At 39.8% G+C, this 19,655-nt stretch overlaps 1 protein-coding gene across 1 annotated transcript; it reads left to right on the forward strand.

Moving 5' to 3' along the window:
- Positions 1–4,480: 4,480 nt before the first annotated feature.
- LOC310962600 (NXPE family member 3-like) lies at positions 4,481–10,138 on the forward strand (the record flags this gene model as incomplete). The annotated part of the gene is made up of 5 exons (XM_083935106.1): positions 4,481–4,855; positions 5,103–5,407; positions 8,934–9,004; positions 9,288–9,494; positions 9,585–10,138. The coding sequence occupies 5 exons, from the start codon at positions 4,481–4,483 to the stop codon at positions 10,136–10,138; spliced, it is 1,512 nt and encodes a 503-aa protein (XP_083791232.1).
- Positions 10,139–19,655: the final 9,517 nt, after the last annotated feature.

Here is a 19,655-nt window from a genome sequence, read left to right on the forward strand (position 1 = left end):
TGATGGCTTCCCCAGCTCTCTCTCCTGCTCTCTCTTGCTCGGAGTGTCGTATGTTTAGCTACTCCTCTGTCCCCTTTAGTGATAATGGTAAGTGTAGTGTATTTGTAGCGCTTGAGGCAAGGCTCAGTGAGTTAGAGGCACGGCTCCGCACCATGGAAGCTCCGTCTTACGCTACAGTAGCTAGCCGGCCACCTATGACTTTAGCCGGTGCAAAGCCACATAGTGTAGCGTTAGCTCCTGCTAGCCCTCCCCCGGCAATCCCTGAGCAGCCAGGGTCTTCCTGGGTGACTGTGAGATGAAAGCATAGTTCTAAATCGGAGCCCATGGTTAACCATCCGCCATTTCACGTTTCAAACAAGTTTTCTCCACTCAGTGACACACCTGCTGAGAAAACAACACTGGTTATTGGCAGCTCGATTCTGAGAAACGTGAACTTAGTGACACCAGGGACCATAGTAAAATGTGTCCCAGGGGCCAGAGCGGGCGACATTGAATCCTATTTGAAACTTCTGGCTAAGGATAAATGTAAATATGGTAGGATTGTTATTCACGATGGCGGTAATGACACCCGATTACGTCAATCGGAGGTCACTAATATTAATGTGGAGTCGCTGTGTGCTTATGCAAAAACTATATCGGACTCCGTAATTTTCTCTGGTCCCCTGCCCAACTTGACTTGCGATGACATGTATCGCCGCATGTCATCATTCCGTCGCTGGCTGTCTGGATGGTGCCCGGTAAATAATGTGGGCTTCGTAGATAATTGGCAGTCTTTCTGGGGAAAACCTGGTCCTTTTTAAGAGAGATGGTATTCATCCTACTTTGGAGGGTGCCGCTCTCATATCTAAGAACCTGGAAGCAGTTGTTAGCAGTCTAAAACCATGACAACCCAGTGTTGGGATCAGGAAGCAGAGTCGCAGTTTAATACACCACTCTGCGCTGCCCTTATCGCAGGTGCCCAGGAAGCAGAGTGGCCGTCTTGCACACCTCTCTGCGCTCCCTGTGGAGCATTTTCCAGCTCAGTATAGTATACAACCCTGTCTGCCCCACAATCATTAAATTAAACAGATCAAAAATGAACAGAAGAGGAGCTGTACAGAAAAACTTGATACAAATGAACGCAAAATCTGCGACTATGCAACAATATCAGAAAATAAAATGTGGACTTTTAAAAATCAGATCTCTGTCATCTAAAGCTGTATTAGTAAATGATCTGATATCCGATAACCATATTGATTTACTCTTTCTGACGGAAACCTGTCTGTGTCATGAAGAATATGTTAGCCTAAATGAATCCACTCCTCCCAGTCATTTTAATACTCATATTCCTCGAGGCAGTGGTTGAGGAGGAGGCGTTGCAGCTATTTATGACTCAGGCCTATTAATAAACCCTAAACCTAAACTAAATTATAATTCATTTGATAGTCTTGTTCTTAGTCTTTCACATTCAACCTGGAAAACTGTGCAGCCAATTATATTTGTTATAGTGTACCGTGCTCCTGGTCCGTACTCTGAATTTCTGTCTGAATTCTCAGAGTTTCTGTCAAATTTAGTCCTTAAATCTGATAAAGTATTCAATGTAGGAGATATTAATATTCACGTGGACATGGATAATAGCCTTAGCAATGCATTTATCTCTCTATTAGATTCGATTGGTTTTAGTCAGAGTGTACATAAACCTACTCACTGTTTTAATCACACCCTCGACCTTGTTTTGGTTTATGGTGTGGAAATTAATGACTTAATAGTCTTTCCACAGAATCCTATTTTATCAGACCATTATTTAATAACTTTTGAATTCATATTACAAGACTACTTCCCTCTGGGTAAAAGTGTCTACACTAGATGTTTCCATCTGCTTTAACTTTAATGCCTTATCCTTATATTCAAGATTCCTGCACTAACGTTAGTTTCTCTGAAATTGATCACCTTGTTGAAAGTGTTGCAGGCTCTCTACGAACAACACTCGACTCTGTTGCTCCTTTAAAAAAGAAGATAATAAAACAGAGGAAGTTTGACCCGTGGTATAACTCACAAACCCGTGAATTAAAACAAATTTTGCGAAAGTTGGAAAGTAAATGGCGCTCCACTAAACTGGAGGAATCTCGCTTAGCTTGGCATGAAAGTCTAAAAACATATAGGAAGGCCCTCCGTAATGCCAGAGCAGCCTATTACTCAACTTTAATAGAGGAGAATAAGAACAATCCTAGATTTCTTTTCAGCACTGTAGCCAGGCTGACAGAGAGCCTCAGCTCTATTGAGCCATGTATTCCTATAACCCTAAGTAGTAACGACTTCATGACCTTCTTTAATGACAAAATTATAACTATTAGAGACAAAATCAACTCGCTTGGCACCAATTTTTCATCAAACCCAGGAATCTTAGAAACTGTACGACCTGATATATTCTTGGACTGCTTTTCCACAGTCGACCTTACCAAATTAACCTCTACTATTTCTAACTAGATCTCTGCGCTCTGAAAATGCAGGGCTACTCGTCGTTCCTAGAGTCTCCAAAAGTAGAAATGGAGGCAGAGCCTTCAGCTACCAAGCTCCTCTCTAAACTGAATTTTAGTAAGTAATATTCTTTAGCATGATAAGGTGTCACTTACCCCTTTGTTTTTTTTTTTATAGTTTTTAATCCACTATTAGAGGAAGTGGGCCCTTTGCTGCAGCCAGAGATGGAGACTTTCCCTAAGGCCAGATGGAGTGTTGGAAAGAAGTACAGTGCCAGTTTCCTCTTTCTGGCTGTGGCTGTGCTACTCTTTGTTATACGTAACATGGGCATTCAGGAGGTGAGAACTTGATTTTAGTGGCCCCACTTAAAGCGTGTACCCTGTTTATGGTCAAGTATAGTTAAATGGTTTTAACTATACGTACAACCATTTAACTATGGTTTTAAGTATAGTTACTTAAAACCAAGTCACTGCCTCAGACATAAAACAAAGCACCAACAACATAGATGGTGAACCCAGAGTTTATTGAAATAGTGTTTTGAAAGACTTACCTACTACAAAAAAAGCCGTTTTAATGAGTTCACCTAAATGCCCTGAGATAATGAGCGTCCGGCTCTAAGGAACTCTACCGGATATCTCCATTAATAGTTGATACATGAAAAAAAAAAATTCAATAGCTTATTTGATGTATATAAGTGCAGAAAAAGACCATGTAATGTTTTTTTAACTTCAATCCTGCACTTGACTTGCTGATAGGGCTGCACGATTTTAGGAAAAGATCCAATTGTTTTTTTTTCTTGCAGATATTGCGATTTCAATTTGATTCATGATTTCCTTCAAATAAAGCTTCGGTGCAATATTCACAATGTACAGTAACATTAAAACATTAAATGCTATTTCTCTAATGAAAGGATGAAGACTAAAGTCAAAAATTGCTCCCAAATGTATTTATTAACAAGAAACATCTATGTTCATTCTTTGAAGTCCTTTACCATTAGCAGTTATTACAAATGAACTAAAAGAGCCACCTTTGTTTGTCTTTACTTAAAACTGGCGCAAAAAAATGTTAATTGTGTTAAATAAAATTACCCCGTTGAAAAATATGTCAGACATTAAAATAGGTGGGTCATTCATTTATGGCTCAGCAGCACCCAAATATGGTCTATTCTGTGAACAAAAGAGCATCTTTTCTGAAAAATAGCAAATATATTTTTAAACAAAGGCTGACACCACAAGTCATGGTGAAGTGCAGAACAAATAAAATCTCAGAAATACTTCAACAATAATACTTGCATCCCTGACATCACTCTTTAGAGATTTTTTTTGTCAAGAACACCAGCATATATAAGATAAGAGCTGTCACAGTTTTTCCAGTCTGATGTAATTTTGAGCAATTTGGCATTCTATGAGCACCATATTTGTCATAGCTATGCTGACATAATATCTACACATAAAACTGTGGAAAATAACTAAAGGGGGTGATGTATATCTATAGGATATAATGTGTTTCTGAGAATTATGGTTTAAGGGTTACTGTCCAAAATGTAAAGTCTGGCCAAATTGCACCGAATTTGACACAAAGCACGTCAATGGTTTTGCAGCAATACACTTCCAAGTGTGATCACATGAATGATTCTCAAGATATGTGAAGGAAAATTGAAAGACAGACACATATACTTGCTTTATAGTTCTATTTAGTTAATTTGCTTTCAGTGCATCTGTCTGTTGAATCGCTGTCACCATCTCTCTCAAGTAGTGATGTCCAAATGAAGCTTTATGAAGCATTTGTTGTATTTGTTGACCCCACTAGATGGAGCTCTTGGTTTAAAGAAAAGGGCTTAAGGAATGGTGATTCAATGTGTTTTAACAGTTTGTTGACCAGAGAGCTCCATCTAGTGGACTCAGAAAATAATGTAAATACTTCATGAAGCTTCATTTGAACATCACAACTCTCAACCCCTTGCCAGTTTCAGCATAAATTAAACTCCATAATCATCGTCCAGACTGTTTCCACTGGCCCTGACATGCATCAAGGCTTCTGCACCTTCCAGCCACTGACCCCTAAGGACGCACTGGAGGAACACCTCCTACTAGACTCCATTGCTTGGCCTGAAGCATCGCCTCTTTCCCTGGAGCAGACCAGTGATCCAGCGCACAGCTCCTTCACCATTCTTTCAAGGAGGGGAGGAGGACAGTGGCACATAGGGGATCAGCTGCATGTTATAATCAACATGTTTGACTTCCAGGGCCGTCCCAAGAAGTCTGGGGGGGACTTCTTACTCGCCCGGCTGCACAACCAGAAGCTTGGTGCAGGTGTGGTTGGGCAAGTGGTGGATCATCTCAATGGCAGCTACTCTGCTCTTTTCTCTTTACTGTGGGAAGGAGATGCGCTGGTTGAGGTAATGCTAATAGATTATTAAGTTAAATGTGATTGTAATGCAAGTAATTTATCTGTAACCTATCCTCTAAATGACTGTTCACTAAGTTCCGCCCATTCACCTGTGCGTTTTATGATAACCTTTGCAGATTTGCCCCTTAAAAATATCAGTCATTTAAGAAAATTGAGTCTTTTTCATTTCAGATAAGATTCTTTTCTACAAACAAATTGTGGATTTTAGTGAAAACTCTGGTTCTCTGTCCAATCAGGTGATGCTGGTTCACTCTAGTGAGGCTGTCACAGTACTGAACAGGCTGACCAGCGAACAGCCTGACAGGACTCAATTCAGAAGTCTCTTCCGCTCAGGCTCACTCTTTCAAACTACCACCTGTAACGTCTGCCTACGTCCAACTCAGCCACTGTGCAACTACACTGACCTCCGTACAGGCGAGCCTTGGTTCTGCTACAAACCAAAACACCTCAGCTGTGATGCCAGGACCGACCACGCCAGGATTAAAGAGAAAGAACAGCCCAAAGAGGTCCTCAATCACCATGAGACATTGCTCTTTCAAAGGTGAGGGAGCAGAAGATGCTCTCCCGCATTTCTCGGTTGTAACGAGTGGTTATTTGAGTAACTGTTGCCTTTCTATCAGCTCCAACCAGTCTGGCCATTGTTCCTGACCTCTGGCATCAACAAGGCATTTGCACCTACAGAACTACAGAAAATGAGCAGGTGTCACCTTCCAGCATGACAACGACAACCAAAACACACCTACAGAATGGCCACTCACTGGATATTTTCTCTTTTTCAGACCATTCTCTGTAAACCCTAGAGATGGTTGTGCATGAAAATCCCAGTGGGCACTGCATTTTCTTGCTTAAGGTTGCAAAATATGTTGTCCCAGTACATTCTAGGACTTTTTATTCTTTTTAATTTCACTGTGAACGTGTGTAAATAATATATCCTCTGATCCTGGGTTCGCAAGCGCATGACACATCAGTGGTTGCATTTGAGTCCAGTGCTGCGCTGTAACAAACCAGTTTCTGAGTGATTTCTGACATATTGGCCTCTTATTATGTGTCATTATAACATGAATGTGATTTGTTTTTATCTGTCTTCAACAGTGCTGTGTCAGACTCTCAGATTGAGCATCTATTATGAGCATTTAGCCCCCCCCCCCCCCCCCCCCCCCCCCAGCTGCCTAGCATAGCGTGTGTATGACTGTCTGTTGGCTGTAGATCATGTGTAGACTGTGTTGATGTCATGGCCAAAAATGAAACTAAACCGAAAGAAGCAAAGCTTTTGTCAGAGGAGTCCAAGAAAAGAAAAAGGCATAGTGACAGAATCTGAGGGCGGACGAGGATCAATACTGGCCCTGTGTTCACGCACCTAAAGGAGGAAGAGGGATTCACTCATGATGTTCAAATCAAGCTTCAAGAACCATCTTGATTATTTACAATTTTTTCTCCACTAGTTGGAGCTCTCTGTTAACAAAGGGTTGAAAACAAACTGATTGAGCCCGTTTCTTTAAACCAAGAGCTCCTTCTAGTGGGGTCAACAAGTCCAACTAATGATTCATGAAGCTTCATTTGGACATCACTATGATTCACCACCCATGGCGACTTGGCTCTCATGCTGTTGGACTACTAGTATAAGTGACCTACGCGAACTAAAGTACTTTGATATTTTGCTGTTGAAAAAATTATATACTTTTGACATTACTTGCAGAAATATAGGCCACTCTACCTGGGATGAAGACATTCCCCTCTCTGGTACTTCTGGCTTTGGCTTGGGCAGACTGCGTTGCGGGCTTCCTTGGCTTGCTAACAAATGCGTGTGTATCCCCTGATGATGTAACCATGGCAACTTTTACGAAAGTAGTCAAACAAATTTCGGTTTCCCAACCATAAAAGGAGCCAGAGAGCAAATCATCCATGTTGTTGCTTTTACCTGTTGGTTATTACCGAATAGTCAAAGCGCAAAATGATAGTTGGCACAGCCGTAATTGGCCACTAATTTATGAATTCCAGTGAAACACTGCAGCCTGTGCATGGAAACAGGGAATCACGTTATGTCAGGGTGTATCTGTCGTGCATCTGGTGTGTGTAGACTGGTGTCTATGTGTGTTACAGTTGTTTTCTGGTGATTTAATGAAAAGAGAAACGGAGTCTATGGCCACGCAGAGTCCTAATAACACACTTAGGGACTCCTTTCAGATACGAAAACCTAGTGCAAATAGTACAAAATAGTAATAAATAGTATTGTGTCTTAAATAATTCTTTGGTCTAAATTAATCCACTCCTCCCAGTCATACTGATACAAAGCCCCTACCATAGTGACTTCCTAATTCCAGTATGGAAGTGCAAAAAACTGCAGTTCTCTTTCACAGCATAATTAAACCTTGTTAAGGCCGCTCTTGCACCATGACTTGCAATACAGCCTACTATCTATGGCACATACACTAGATGCTAATCTGGAGCACCGAGAGGATTCAGACTGTGAGAGTAGGTGTTTTACAGTCTATTTGCATAGTACGTTGTTGAATATCAGTTTAAATCATAGATCATAAATGCTGACTGCCTGCACTTTACTCCCGGAGCTGGTGTAATCTCTGCTAGAGACACGGAGTGCCATGTCAGTCTCTACCCTCTAAAAAATCCTGTTCCCATTACAAAAAAAAAAAAAAGACTCCTATTACCATAAAAAAATCTCAACACTGACTCCCACTCCTGTTTATCTAGTGTTAGCCTAGCTCCCAGGTGGTGGAGCTAAGGTGATCTAATGAGGCTAATTCTGTATACGTCAGCCAGATGGACGTATCTCCCTCCCCCCAACGTCACATCAATGCCCTTTTTTGGTAAGAGGAAACTAGGAGGAGTCAAAGTCTGACAAGATGGTGGCTCCAAGAGGCCAATATGATTGGATCAAGTAGATAGAACGGGCTTAGGCAGACAGGCTACCTCCATTTTTTTATCCAGTCTATGATTAATACTCATATTCCTCAAGGCAGTGGCGAGAAGGGGAGTTGCATCCATTTATGACTCAAGCCTTTGAATCAACCCTAAACCTTAACTTAATTTAATTCATTTGAAAGTCTTGTTCTTAGTCTTTCAAATGCAACTTGGAGAGAAATACAGACAACTCTGTTTGTTATAAACCTACTCACCCTTTTAACCACACCCTTGAAACACCTCTATTTAGCCATGTATTCATCTAACCCTCAGTAGTAATGACGTCATGAGCTTCATTAATTATAAAAATTCTAACTATTAGAGATAAAATACATCTCCTGCTTTTGAAGTTTTGGCCAATAGACCTATACCTAACCTTCCCTTTCTCTCTAGGATCCTCAAGAAAATAGATGCCATCAGTTGTATGACTTCTTACATAATCATGGGTTATTTGAGGACTTGAACAATGAATCATAGCATTGTGACAGACATTGGTGAAAATTACTAATGACTAATAGCTTCAGACCAACGACTTGTCTCTGTACTTGTTTTACTAGATCTAAGTGCTGCTTTTGACACTATTGAACATCACATCCTGTGACAGAGACCGGAGAATCTAATTAGCATGAAAGGAAGCGCAGTAAGCTGGTTTAAGTTTAATAATCGATCAGTTTGTACATGTTACAGCTGTAGTTCCTTACATCATCATGGGTTGTAAAAACAAAACGGTGAGCTGAAAGATGCTACAGCGTTCTGTGGAGCTGAGAGAACTGCAAAATCAGGTGATAATTAAATGTGATTTCATCACTGTGAGTGACATCTTGCACATTACAAAACCATTGGACCGCTGTCTTTTAATGAAAATGTTCCTTTAAAAATGGCCATGCCAGTTTTCCCTCACCAAGATGTAGCCTAAATCTGGTGTTACTTAGCCTTCTACAGCCTCCGAGAGACAGCATGTCAGTTGGATACTGTATTAACTCATAAATGGATTTTGTGAAGCTCAGTTTTGTGAATTTTGAAGTAGTTTGTAGTAAGTAGCTTTCTTGTTTTAACTTCATGAAGTTATGTTTTTCCTCCTTTCTTGTTTTTTATGTTGTTAATGTTGTAGTGTGTGTGAGAGATATTTTGTTATGTGTTTTCTTCAGTGGTGTCAACATAAAAGTCTATATTCGGCCTTCAGGACCCGTCAGTGTCACCGTGGTGCCAAAAGAGGAAGGTAAAGTATGAAATGTACTACAGCTACAACTGCCAATGATAATAATAATAATAATAATAATATTAAACTGGAGAATTGCAGGTAGGATACACATCAACACACATCCCAGTAGTAGGACCCCGAACATCAACAATATTCACATTATGTGTGGATTCTGGTTCTCTCCGCCAACTGCGCAACCTTGTGGGCATTCTTATTACTACATATATCTTGTCATGGGATTTGTTGTAGATAAGAAAAACAATGGAAAAAGCCTGACCCATGTCCTTTAACTTCCTCTCAGGTGAACCAGAGTTAAAAAATGGCAGTGTGAAGTCTGGACCCTCTGGCTATTACTACCAGGGAGTGTGGCGAGCACTAGATGGCACCACAGTTCGCCAGTTCAGCACCTCCTCTACCATCAGTCAGTGTCTGAAAGGCAAGGTGGTCCACATGTATGGAGACTCCACCGTCAGACAGTGGTTTGAATTCCTCAATGCAGCACTACCAGGTACCTGATCCACCAGGATTTCTGGAAATTAAAAGTTGTTGTTTTTTGTTAATTCTGCAGCTTAATCTGTTCCCTCTGTAACACTTTTAGACCTGAAGGAGTTTAACCTGCACAGTCCGATGAAAATTGGACCTCTAATGGCTTTAGACCATGCAAACAACATCTTGGTGACGTTCCGCTGCCACGGCCCCCCTCTCAGTTTTACTCCCCAACTAACCAGTGAGCTGCGTTACATTGCCAATGAATTAGATGGCTTAAATGGAGGCACCAACACTGTCGTAGTTTTTGGCATCTGGGCTCATTTCAGCACTTTCCCTATTGAGGTCTACATCCGGAGGCTGCAGAGCATCCGCAGGGCAGTGGTGCGGCTGCTGGACAGAGCTCCAGGCACGCTGGTCGTCATACGGACCGGGAACCCCAAAACTCTGATGCTTAATGAGGTATTAATCCACAGCGACTGGTACTCACTGCGGATTGATAAGGTGCTCAGAGCCATGTTCAAAGGACTGAATGTTCATCTGGTTGATGCCTGGGAGATGGTCGTTGCCCACCACCTGCCACACAGCCTCCACCCTCAACCTCCCATTATCAAGAATATGATTGACGTTCTCTTGTCCTACACGTGCCCTCAAAAGGGCAGCTAGATGTTTAATGTTAGTTAAGTTGCCGTGTGTGTGTGTGTGTGTGTGTGTGTGTGTGTGTGTGTGTGTGTGTGTGTGTGTGTGTGTGTGTGTGTGTGTGTGTGTGTGTGTGTGTGTGTGTGTGTGTGTGTGTGTGTGTGTGTGTGTGTGTGTGTGTGTGTGTGTGTGTGTGTGTGTGTGTGTGTGTGTGTGTGTGTGTGTCTCGGTGTGTGTGTCGGTGTGTGTGTGTCGGTGTGTGTGTCGGTGTGTCGACCGGGCAATCTCCCTATTGTCCTGATAGCCACTCGGCCCCTGGGGTTGAGTACTACAAAGTAATGCTGAATGATCACACTTTACACACCAACCTCATTTCTCCCCCGTCTCTTTGCATGGTCAAGCAGCATTTCAGGAGATGTAGAAAATCACTTTTGGAACAGCTAACCTTTCTTTGTTGGAAGGTAACAAAATCCACCTACCAGCACCTCTAAAGATCACTGATTAACATTTTATATCATGTTTGATTCATTACGAAAACGTGAGTGTAAAAATTACAATTTGTGGCAATGTGCTGGACTATGTCTCGGCTGGGAACAGTGATTTTCTTTACTTAAGCTTTTTAAGAACTTTATATGTATTGAGAGTATTGATTCAACACTATTAAAGATGATGTTATATAATTAAGAATACTAAATTAAATGTTAAGTGAGTTATTTATTTGGTTGTGGGTTGAACATGTTTTGTATTTTTTATGTTATATACTGTCTGGTGGAAGTAACAAATTACATTTACATTCTAAAAGTTGTGTTTTGTGTACATAAAAACCCGTAATTTTACTTTAATTTGAGTACTAATCACTGATAATGGTACACGTTACATCAAACGCTCCTGAAAACCTGAATTGAAGAAAGGAGGAGGGTAAACCTCCATGGAGGTTAAGCTGAAAGTGTTTGAGAACCTTGAAGAGCGCACTGGCATAGAGAGGCTAAGTACTGGTATTATCAGTCAGGTCAACAAAAAACATTGGTATTGTACGGGGTGAAAGTCGGGGTGAAAGTGCCGAAAAAACATTTCATATCAGTGTTTCTGTGGTTTGCAGAAAACAAACTTTTTTTCTTCCTGGTAACCAGGCTGTCTGCTATAAGTAAACTGCATTCTCAATTTCCTTTCATAGGAAATGTATTTTCTCCCTAACAACATTCATTTCAACACTTCCTCATACCAGCGACAGACGCACATTGTGAAAATGTGGTCAACGTTGTGAATTGAAAGAAAACTAATTAAATAAGGAGAGACTTATTTAGAGGGAATAATATATTAATTACATGGTGCACAATATAGTGAATTGTAAAGAGGCAGTTAAACACCATCAGTAATATATTAAAGCTGAAGTCGTTAACTTTCTGTATATTAAAAAAAAAAAATCACATTTGCTGTAACTGTCACTATATCTTGAAAGCACCATGAGACAGATGTCTGATTTCTCTTTCGCTCTACCTGCTGTTCCTGTCTGCTCCTAAAGCCATCTATGTGCTCCTAATTGCATCTGCTAGGTTCCACTGAGTCTGGAGAAAAACAACCAATCAGAGCAGTGAAGTCTCTGACGCAGAGTCAATAACTGCTCCGAACTCCAATCAAACTGTGAAACTAGGCAGCGTTGATCAAATCACAATAATTTTTTTACTGTACTGCCTATTGCTCGCATTACGTGTTTTCAGAAACATGTTTGAGTGTACCATTTAGCTGTAAAATGAGAACATTTGTCCTGCGCACAAGCCAACTGGCTGGGAAAAATCTGATTTTACAGCTCAATGGTACATTAAAATATGTTTCCCTATTTCCTATTTTTTAAAGGGGTAGAGATGTGTCACTGTCTCATCTCATCTCATCTTCATCCGCTTATCCGGGGTCGGGTCGCAGGGGCAGCAGCTTTAGCAGGGGACCCCAAACTTCCTTTTCCCGGGCCACATTAACCAGCTCTAACTGGGGGATCCCGAGGCGTTCCCAGGCCAGCGTGGAGAAATAATCTCTCCACCTGTGTCACTGTGTTGTTTGTATTTGAAAATAAAAAATAAAATTAATATAAATAATAATAACTGTCAATAATAATTACAATAATAAGTATGCCTGTTACATAACTTAAGCTACATATACGTTTAATACGTTATGTAGGTCAAGTACAGGGCTGCCCCTCCCTAAATGCAGAACATGCGCTGCACATAGGGCGTCATAGTATATTGTGATGGGTGCCTCATATTATGTAAAAATGTGGCGCAACTATACGTGCCACGGTAACAAGGCTGCGACCATTTCACAAGACCCACAAATGGTTAGATGCGGTGCTCGCAGAAAGGAGGTCCGTCATCGATTGCAGGCATTGCTGCAACAATTGACAGCCAAAAACCGACCAATCACTGCTCAGAACTGGGCACTAGTGATGTTCAAATGAAGCTTCATGAAGCATTTTCATTTTTTCTTCCACAAAGGGTTGAAAACACACCGAATCACCATTCATAAAGACCTTTTCTTTAAACCAAGAGCTCCATCTAGTGGGGTCAACAAATCCAACTAGTGCTTCATGAAGCTTTATTTGGACATCACTAGTGAGATCGAGTGGATCGATGGTCACTACAGTGGTGGATATCACCCACAATGCATTGCAGTTATGCATTTTATGCAAGATAATACATCCATGGGTAAGTGGCAGGAAGATACATAAAGCTCTGCAATTACTCACCACTAAAGAAAACACTATGCATTAATAAAGGATCTAAAGGTCATAGCTGCATTATTGGACTCATAAATAAAATTCATATTAGATCATCCAAACTGCATCTTCATTTTCTTCAAGACTGCTCATTTCATGACAACTAAAAAGGAAACAATGAGGACATTGCTTTTTCGTTTTCATGCCTTTTTTTCAGTCCATAATTCAATATGAATTCACAATCCCAAGTGACGCAAGAGGTACGTGAGTGGCCCCTCTTCTTCAGCCCCCAATGTGATACTCATCTAATACGTTAAGGGGCGGTGCGCATGTTTGACGCTGGGCCAAGATAAGGGCTCTCAAGTTTTAAAGACAGGTAAAAGTGACATTCTCCCCTCGATGGGGGACGGGGGTGCTTTCATCTGCAATCAGAGATACTGTTCAGCAAACTTCTCTACCAGAGCTTTATATAAGAAACTCACATCCTTTTTTCAGTATAAAACTAATAATATATGTATAAGGCAATTAATGCAAAGATGCACAATTAGTAAACCTGCTTCTATATGTTTTTGGAGTAATCTGTATTTTAAAATAGGAAAAAAACATGGTTATTACCCAGAGGTGTCTCTGAAATGATTGCACAGCTGTTATCCTGTTTATTCTGTTATTGTAAGATATCTGTTAAATGTTGAGCCTCTCTGCTCCTTTTGTCACATCACAGATGAAACACAGCATTTTTTTAGGGAATGCTCTTTGAGTCAAACACTGTGGCATGAAATTTGCCTATTTTTAAACAGAAAGTTAGGTATACGACTCAAACTCAAATTTTATTTATTTATTTTTTGGTATTTTTGAAAATATATTTCCCATCAAAAAGTTGTATGTAATGATCATTTTCTTATTATTAGGTAGATTCTATATGAATACCACTAAATTTGCAAACCAGAAACTTAATTTTATTGATTTCAGTTCTTACTTTAACCCCTACCTTGACACACTAAAGTACTGCCTGAAGCACCAACATCATAGTTAGTGAACCCGGAGTTTATTAGAAGAGCGTTTTAAAGACTGACCTACTGGCCCCTGTAGCAGTATTAGGGGTTTAAAAAGCTGTTTTAATGCGTTCACCATAGTGCCCCGCATTCGGCTGACTCTACGTTTCTCCGTTAATCGTTGTTACACAAAAAAAAAATGTCTCAGTGGCTTATTTAATGAGTGTATTTGCCAAAAAAGACCCTGGGATGATTTTACACCGGAATTTCACTTTACAGTGAAACAGTTGCACAGTGTTTTAGGGTTTGTTGTGTGTTCCAATTTTTTTTTTTGGAGTATTTCAAGTATATTTAGAGTATTTCGAGGGGGCTGAAAATGCGTTCAAGTGCAACAGTTTTGTGCATGTTTGTGCATCCTAAAGGCCTCAAACAAATGAAAATAAAGCAAAAATTCAAGATGGTTGATTTTCTGTTAGGTGAAAAAGAATCAAAAATGTCAATATGTTCTTCAAGATGAGAGCAATTATCTTACCAAATTTCGTGAACATCAGGATAACTTTTTCCTAACCATGGCCTGTGTTTTGGGGTGCTATGAGGGCCACTGGCCACACCAAAGCTCTATTACTGCCGACCTTTGCAATTCTTGTCACTTCTGACCTGTGTGCCAATTTTGGTGGGTTTTCAAGAGTCCCAAGCCCCTCAAAATGCGATTATGTATGACACATAAAGCTGACTTCCTGTTGTCAGTCGTGGCACTATGACTATCACTCAATCAGGGGACACATGAACAGCCAAATGACAGAACTGACTCTAGCCTGTTTAGTGTAAAGTTTAAACAAAGAGGTTTTAATGTTATATAATTATTATAACCTCATTGTTGTTAATATGGGAATATTTTTTATATGTAAAATAATTTTGTCAGATAGGATTTTTTGCCTTTTATATAGATACTTTACATACTATACTTTCAAACATGTAAACTGTTGAACAGTCAAGCACTGTTAAAGATTTAAAAAAAAGTAATTGTCTTGTGTTTCCTTATCATTCATAGTAAACAAAGAACAGGGGACATATCCTAATGGACGTTAGCAATTGGTAATCATTCTATCAAAGTTACCATGCACAGCTTGAAAAATGCACAAAATGTTGATACATGTCATCACTGAGTATAAAGGTGTAGCAGTATAGTTTCCAACCACTTAATAAAAGTAAATAATGCTTCAGTTGTTCAACTGAATAATGCCTCTGCATGTTTTCAAAAAAATGATGCGTCTACAAAATATAAACTGAAATTCCTGGAGAAATTAAGGCTTTTGAGTTTAAACAAGTCTTATGTACCCATGTATCTAATTATAAATTTCCTTCTGTATTTTCATTTGAGACACTCGCATAAATATGTTCACACTTTTTATGAGGATTTCACACATTTTTGGACAGTTTGGGTGCGTTGAACTGAGCCAAAGCCTGAACCTGGAAGGAGCCATTCAGCCAGTTCCCCTGTCGTAGATGGTGTTTTAATTCATTCAATCGCCCGAGAACAACAGTGGTCTGCTACATTTAAAGTACACAGACCTCTACACACACACAAACACACACACACACACACACACACACACACACACACACACACACACACACACACACACACACACACACACACACACACACCAGGTAGCTCAGTTATAACTTTACTTCATGTCGCCAACATCCACAGGCTGCAGTGTTTCAGTGGAATTCATGAATCTGCGGCTGATAAGTGGTTAATGCTCCAAACATCACAGTGAATTTCAGCCTGCATGCACTTCTTTAAAGCCTATTTTGTTAAAACGGAGCCGCTAATGTTGGGAACAATAACTTAGTGAATTTATTGCAGCTTCTCTCTACTAAGCACACAATAACCAAGCATGAGGACAGAAAAGAGAAAAAAGAGCGAGCATGAATTAATTTAAACCATTATTTTTTGAAGGAATGTGAAAAAAAAACCAAAGCCGAATACTCAAATTGAAAACCGAATATCTACGTTATGATTGAACATCCGGATATCCAGATATTTGATTATTTGGGCCAATCCTTAATGTGAAGTTCTGTGTATTTGACCTGGAAAATCTGAACTAGGGCACTTGCTTTGGTTAAATTCTTTATCGTGTTTTTGGTGAAGAATGAATGCAGTACAAAATCTGTACCATAATGAATAATATAATTATAATAAATATAATAATAATATCATAATATAATATATTATAATATAATATATATATATTAATAATATAATATAATAATAATTTGACCAGTCAAGGTGCGTACAGTTATGGGTGATAAATGCTCTTATGCTGTGCTTAATTAAAACAGTTGTACTGCATGTCACAGTCGGGTCAGTAAACAACACAACAGCAGCAGGTCATGACTCTCTGTCCCCCTGTATGACTGCAAAACAGCTGCATTGATAACACTCCTTCAAGGACAAAGGGAGACTAAACACAACACACACCAACATATGATAGAGTGAACTCTGCCTCTCATCTGATCAGACTGTCTGACCCTAGAGATGTGTTGAATGTGTCTGCAGCAATTTTGTTTAAGTAAACATGAATTGTGTTTAGGCTCCAGTAATATCGTTGCATGTACAGTAGATGGATAAGGAAGGACCATATTCGGTTATTCCTAACGTTAGCTTAAGTAAGACAGGAAGTAAGAGGAGTTGGCATGGCGCTATACGAGGTCACACACTGGTCGACTTTTACAGCTTAATCATAATTCTCCTGGATCGAGTGTCACTGAATGTTTCAATGTAACTCATCAAGTCTCCCGGACCATCCTTTTCTCCAAGTTAGTCAACAATAGGATTTTACCAACAGTTTGTGTGAGAAGTCCACAAAAAGACATCAGCTTGGGTAAGTATAAATCTTAAAGTTTTCCTTCTTTTTTCTTTTGCCTTAACATGTCTGAGCTTTGACGGAATACAAAAGAATCCGTGTGAAGTTTATAGTTCAGCACTGAACATCGAAAACTCAAGGTAAAATCAGAGACCACAGTATGGAGGCATAAGAGTGCTACGTAACCAAGCTGATCTCTCCAAAAAGACAGTTTTCAGATGTTCGAACCAATCTAATATAACAAGGAAATCAAGACCTAAAAGTAATCACAACATAAGCTGAATGTGTTCTTTTACATTTGTTGAATGATTGTAAGAGCATGAATAAAAAATGAATAAAAGGCTGGAAGAGTGCCTTAACAAGAGGCTGAAAGAGTGCCTTAGCAGTGATGGGAGTATTTGGATAACCACGCCATTTCTAGTGGTTATTAGTTTATCACTACTGGGTCAACTTCGGGTTGAGCTCCACACAGGGACCCGTGGTGAGGGGTGCAATATAAGCTCTATGATTTGCGCTCTAGTGGCTGTCTAAAAAATGATAACAAAATCTGCACCATTTCTTTTTGTAGAGTATGCTTCCAAAAATTCCATCCAGGCATAATAAAGACTCTGCAGTGGAAGTGTGTTCTTTGGAAATGGGGGCGTCTGTATTGCTACTTGCAGAGATGGACCATGGATTATTGTGTACACAAGATGTTAAAGTTTTGGATTTAGTGGTATTTACCGAATCACCATCACTGTAATATGAATTCAACATCTAAAGCCTACAAAATGTGGAGACTGTGGATGCTGCTGCTGTGTTTACTGATGTGTATGTCTGTGTGTTAAATGTGTTGCACTTTTTTTAGATGTCTTGTTGAAATACTGTAGAAAACTGTGTCTGTGTTTAATGTTTTAATGTCCATTCTTCAAATATGTAAAAAAAAAAAAAAAAAAAAAAAAACGAGTCCAAGGTAGAGGCTTACAATTAAGCTGTAACAGAATAACCAAAAATAAAATTAAAGATGTAAACATGAAAAACAAAAGGTCGATCTGCTAATACCACATTTGCTAGTAAAAGACACAAGAACACAGCCCCAAGCTGAGAGTCCAGGAGCTACTTGCTCACATTACTCTGCAGGCACAACCATACCCCTTTTCGACCAAGACATTTTGAGGGCTGGTTCAGAGCCGGTGCCCAATCTTGAACCGGCTCTTCCTTTTTCGACAGCCAAAGAACCGGCTCTCGTCAAGAAAGCTGGTTCCACAGTGGAACCAACTCTCTGCTGGTCTTGAACCGGCACAACAAAGTCCTGCATGCTTTAAAAAATGTTGTAATTTTCGAATATATGTTTTTTATTACTTTTTTTTGCCAAAATTAACAACTTTTCTAAAGAGACATGTCTTTTTAAGTATGCTTAATCAACAGATTAAGTAAGAAAGTAAGTAAGTAACAGATTAACAGAAGTTAAGTTTTAAAAAAAATGTTCTTTCACAGTTATGCAAAATATTTAGACACAGTTCCTTTCAGAAAAACAAATAATTATTAACAACTCGGCAAGCAAACATAAACATGTATATAAAAGTATATTGCTGTTCTGCTTCAAGTGGGCATTAGGCTCTGTAGCCTGTGGAAAACAGGTTCTGAGAAGTTTTCCAAGTTGAACCAACAGTGAACCAGCACCAGTACAGCACTAGGTCTGGGTTGGTCGAAAAGGTGTGAACTCAAGGTGTGAAAAAACTTGTTTGTTCTTTCATAAGAGTAGAAAGATTTTCAGTTTTTTTATCCATCTTAGTGTCATTCGGTGTTTTTACACTGGACAGGAAGACGGTAATTTAGCTGCCTTTTTTGCAGCCTGGTCCGCAATTTCAGACAGCCCAAAGTATATTGCCAGCCTGATTTTGGACCCTAATGTGACCCTACACTTATTGGCAGGTCGATTTCCATGTAAAGAGAGTTGATACGGGTCGGCATCACAGGCCTGACTTGGGCAGAGGTGTCGATGATGTGAAGGTGAAAGCAGGAAACAGTTCACCACAGGAACAAGAGACTGACGTGATGAGCAACAGGAACGCCTGTGAAATCCTTGAGATGCTGATCACCACGGCAGAGAAAGTCCTGACTTATCAGACCACAGGGCTAACTTCTTCAGACACATATGTTGTACATCACTGTACGTCCAACTTTGAGCTTCACGTCACATCACGTTTATGCCTATCTCAGAAAGCCGTCGGTTTCACATAGACAGGACGTCAAATTGCAGACTTTCCATGGCCACAAATGTGACACATTTTCTATATAAAAATCCCTACGGATGTGGAAGAACTGGACATTGGGTTAGAGACTGTAAGGGCAGTAATGATTTAAGCTTGTTCATTTTTCATGAATGGTCTAACATGTTTCTGTATCAGGCTCCGAATCACATAACTTGGCAGAGGTTTTCCCTTCCCAAACCAGGCCTAAAAATCATGAATCAAAATTCATGACAGTGCTTTGTGTTGCAAGCCAATTTTTAAATGTCTAAGTCAACTGAGTTGAGTTGTTGCTTGAGACTGTATTGAAGCCAGTTTAGGCTGATATCTCAGTTTGCAGTTAATTTTAACAACAGGGACTTTATTGTATTTTTATATTTTGAGTAGTTTAATGGGAAAATGTTACAAGACATTTAAGTTGATGTTGCAAAATTTAATGTGTATTTTTGGCAACTTTTGATATGATCGGTCGTCTTTATTGTTCACTGTGGGTGAAAACTTTGGCCAAGATGGCGCAAACTTCATCTGCAACTCACATCTGTTTTTTTTTTTTATGTCAGCCCCAGATTTATCTTGGTCCATGGGCTGAATACAAGTCTAATGAACAAATTGTTTTTTTGTTTTCTTCTCTCGCGTCTCTCAGATGTTAGCCTTCAGATCTGGAACTCATTGTGCAGGCTGATAAAACACACACACACACACACACACACACACACACACACACACACACACACACACACA

Source organism: Echiichthys vipera (assembly GCF_963691815.1).
Source record: "Echiichthys vipera genome assembly, chromosome: 20".
Lineage (NCBI taxonomy): Eukaryota > Metazoa > Chordata > Actinopteri > Perciformes > Trachinidae > Echiichthys > Echiichthys vipera.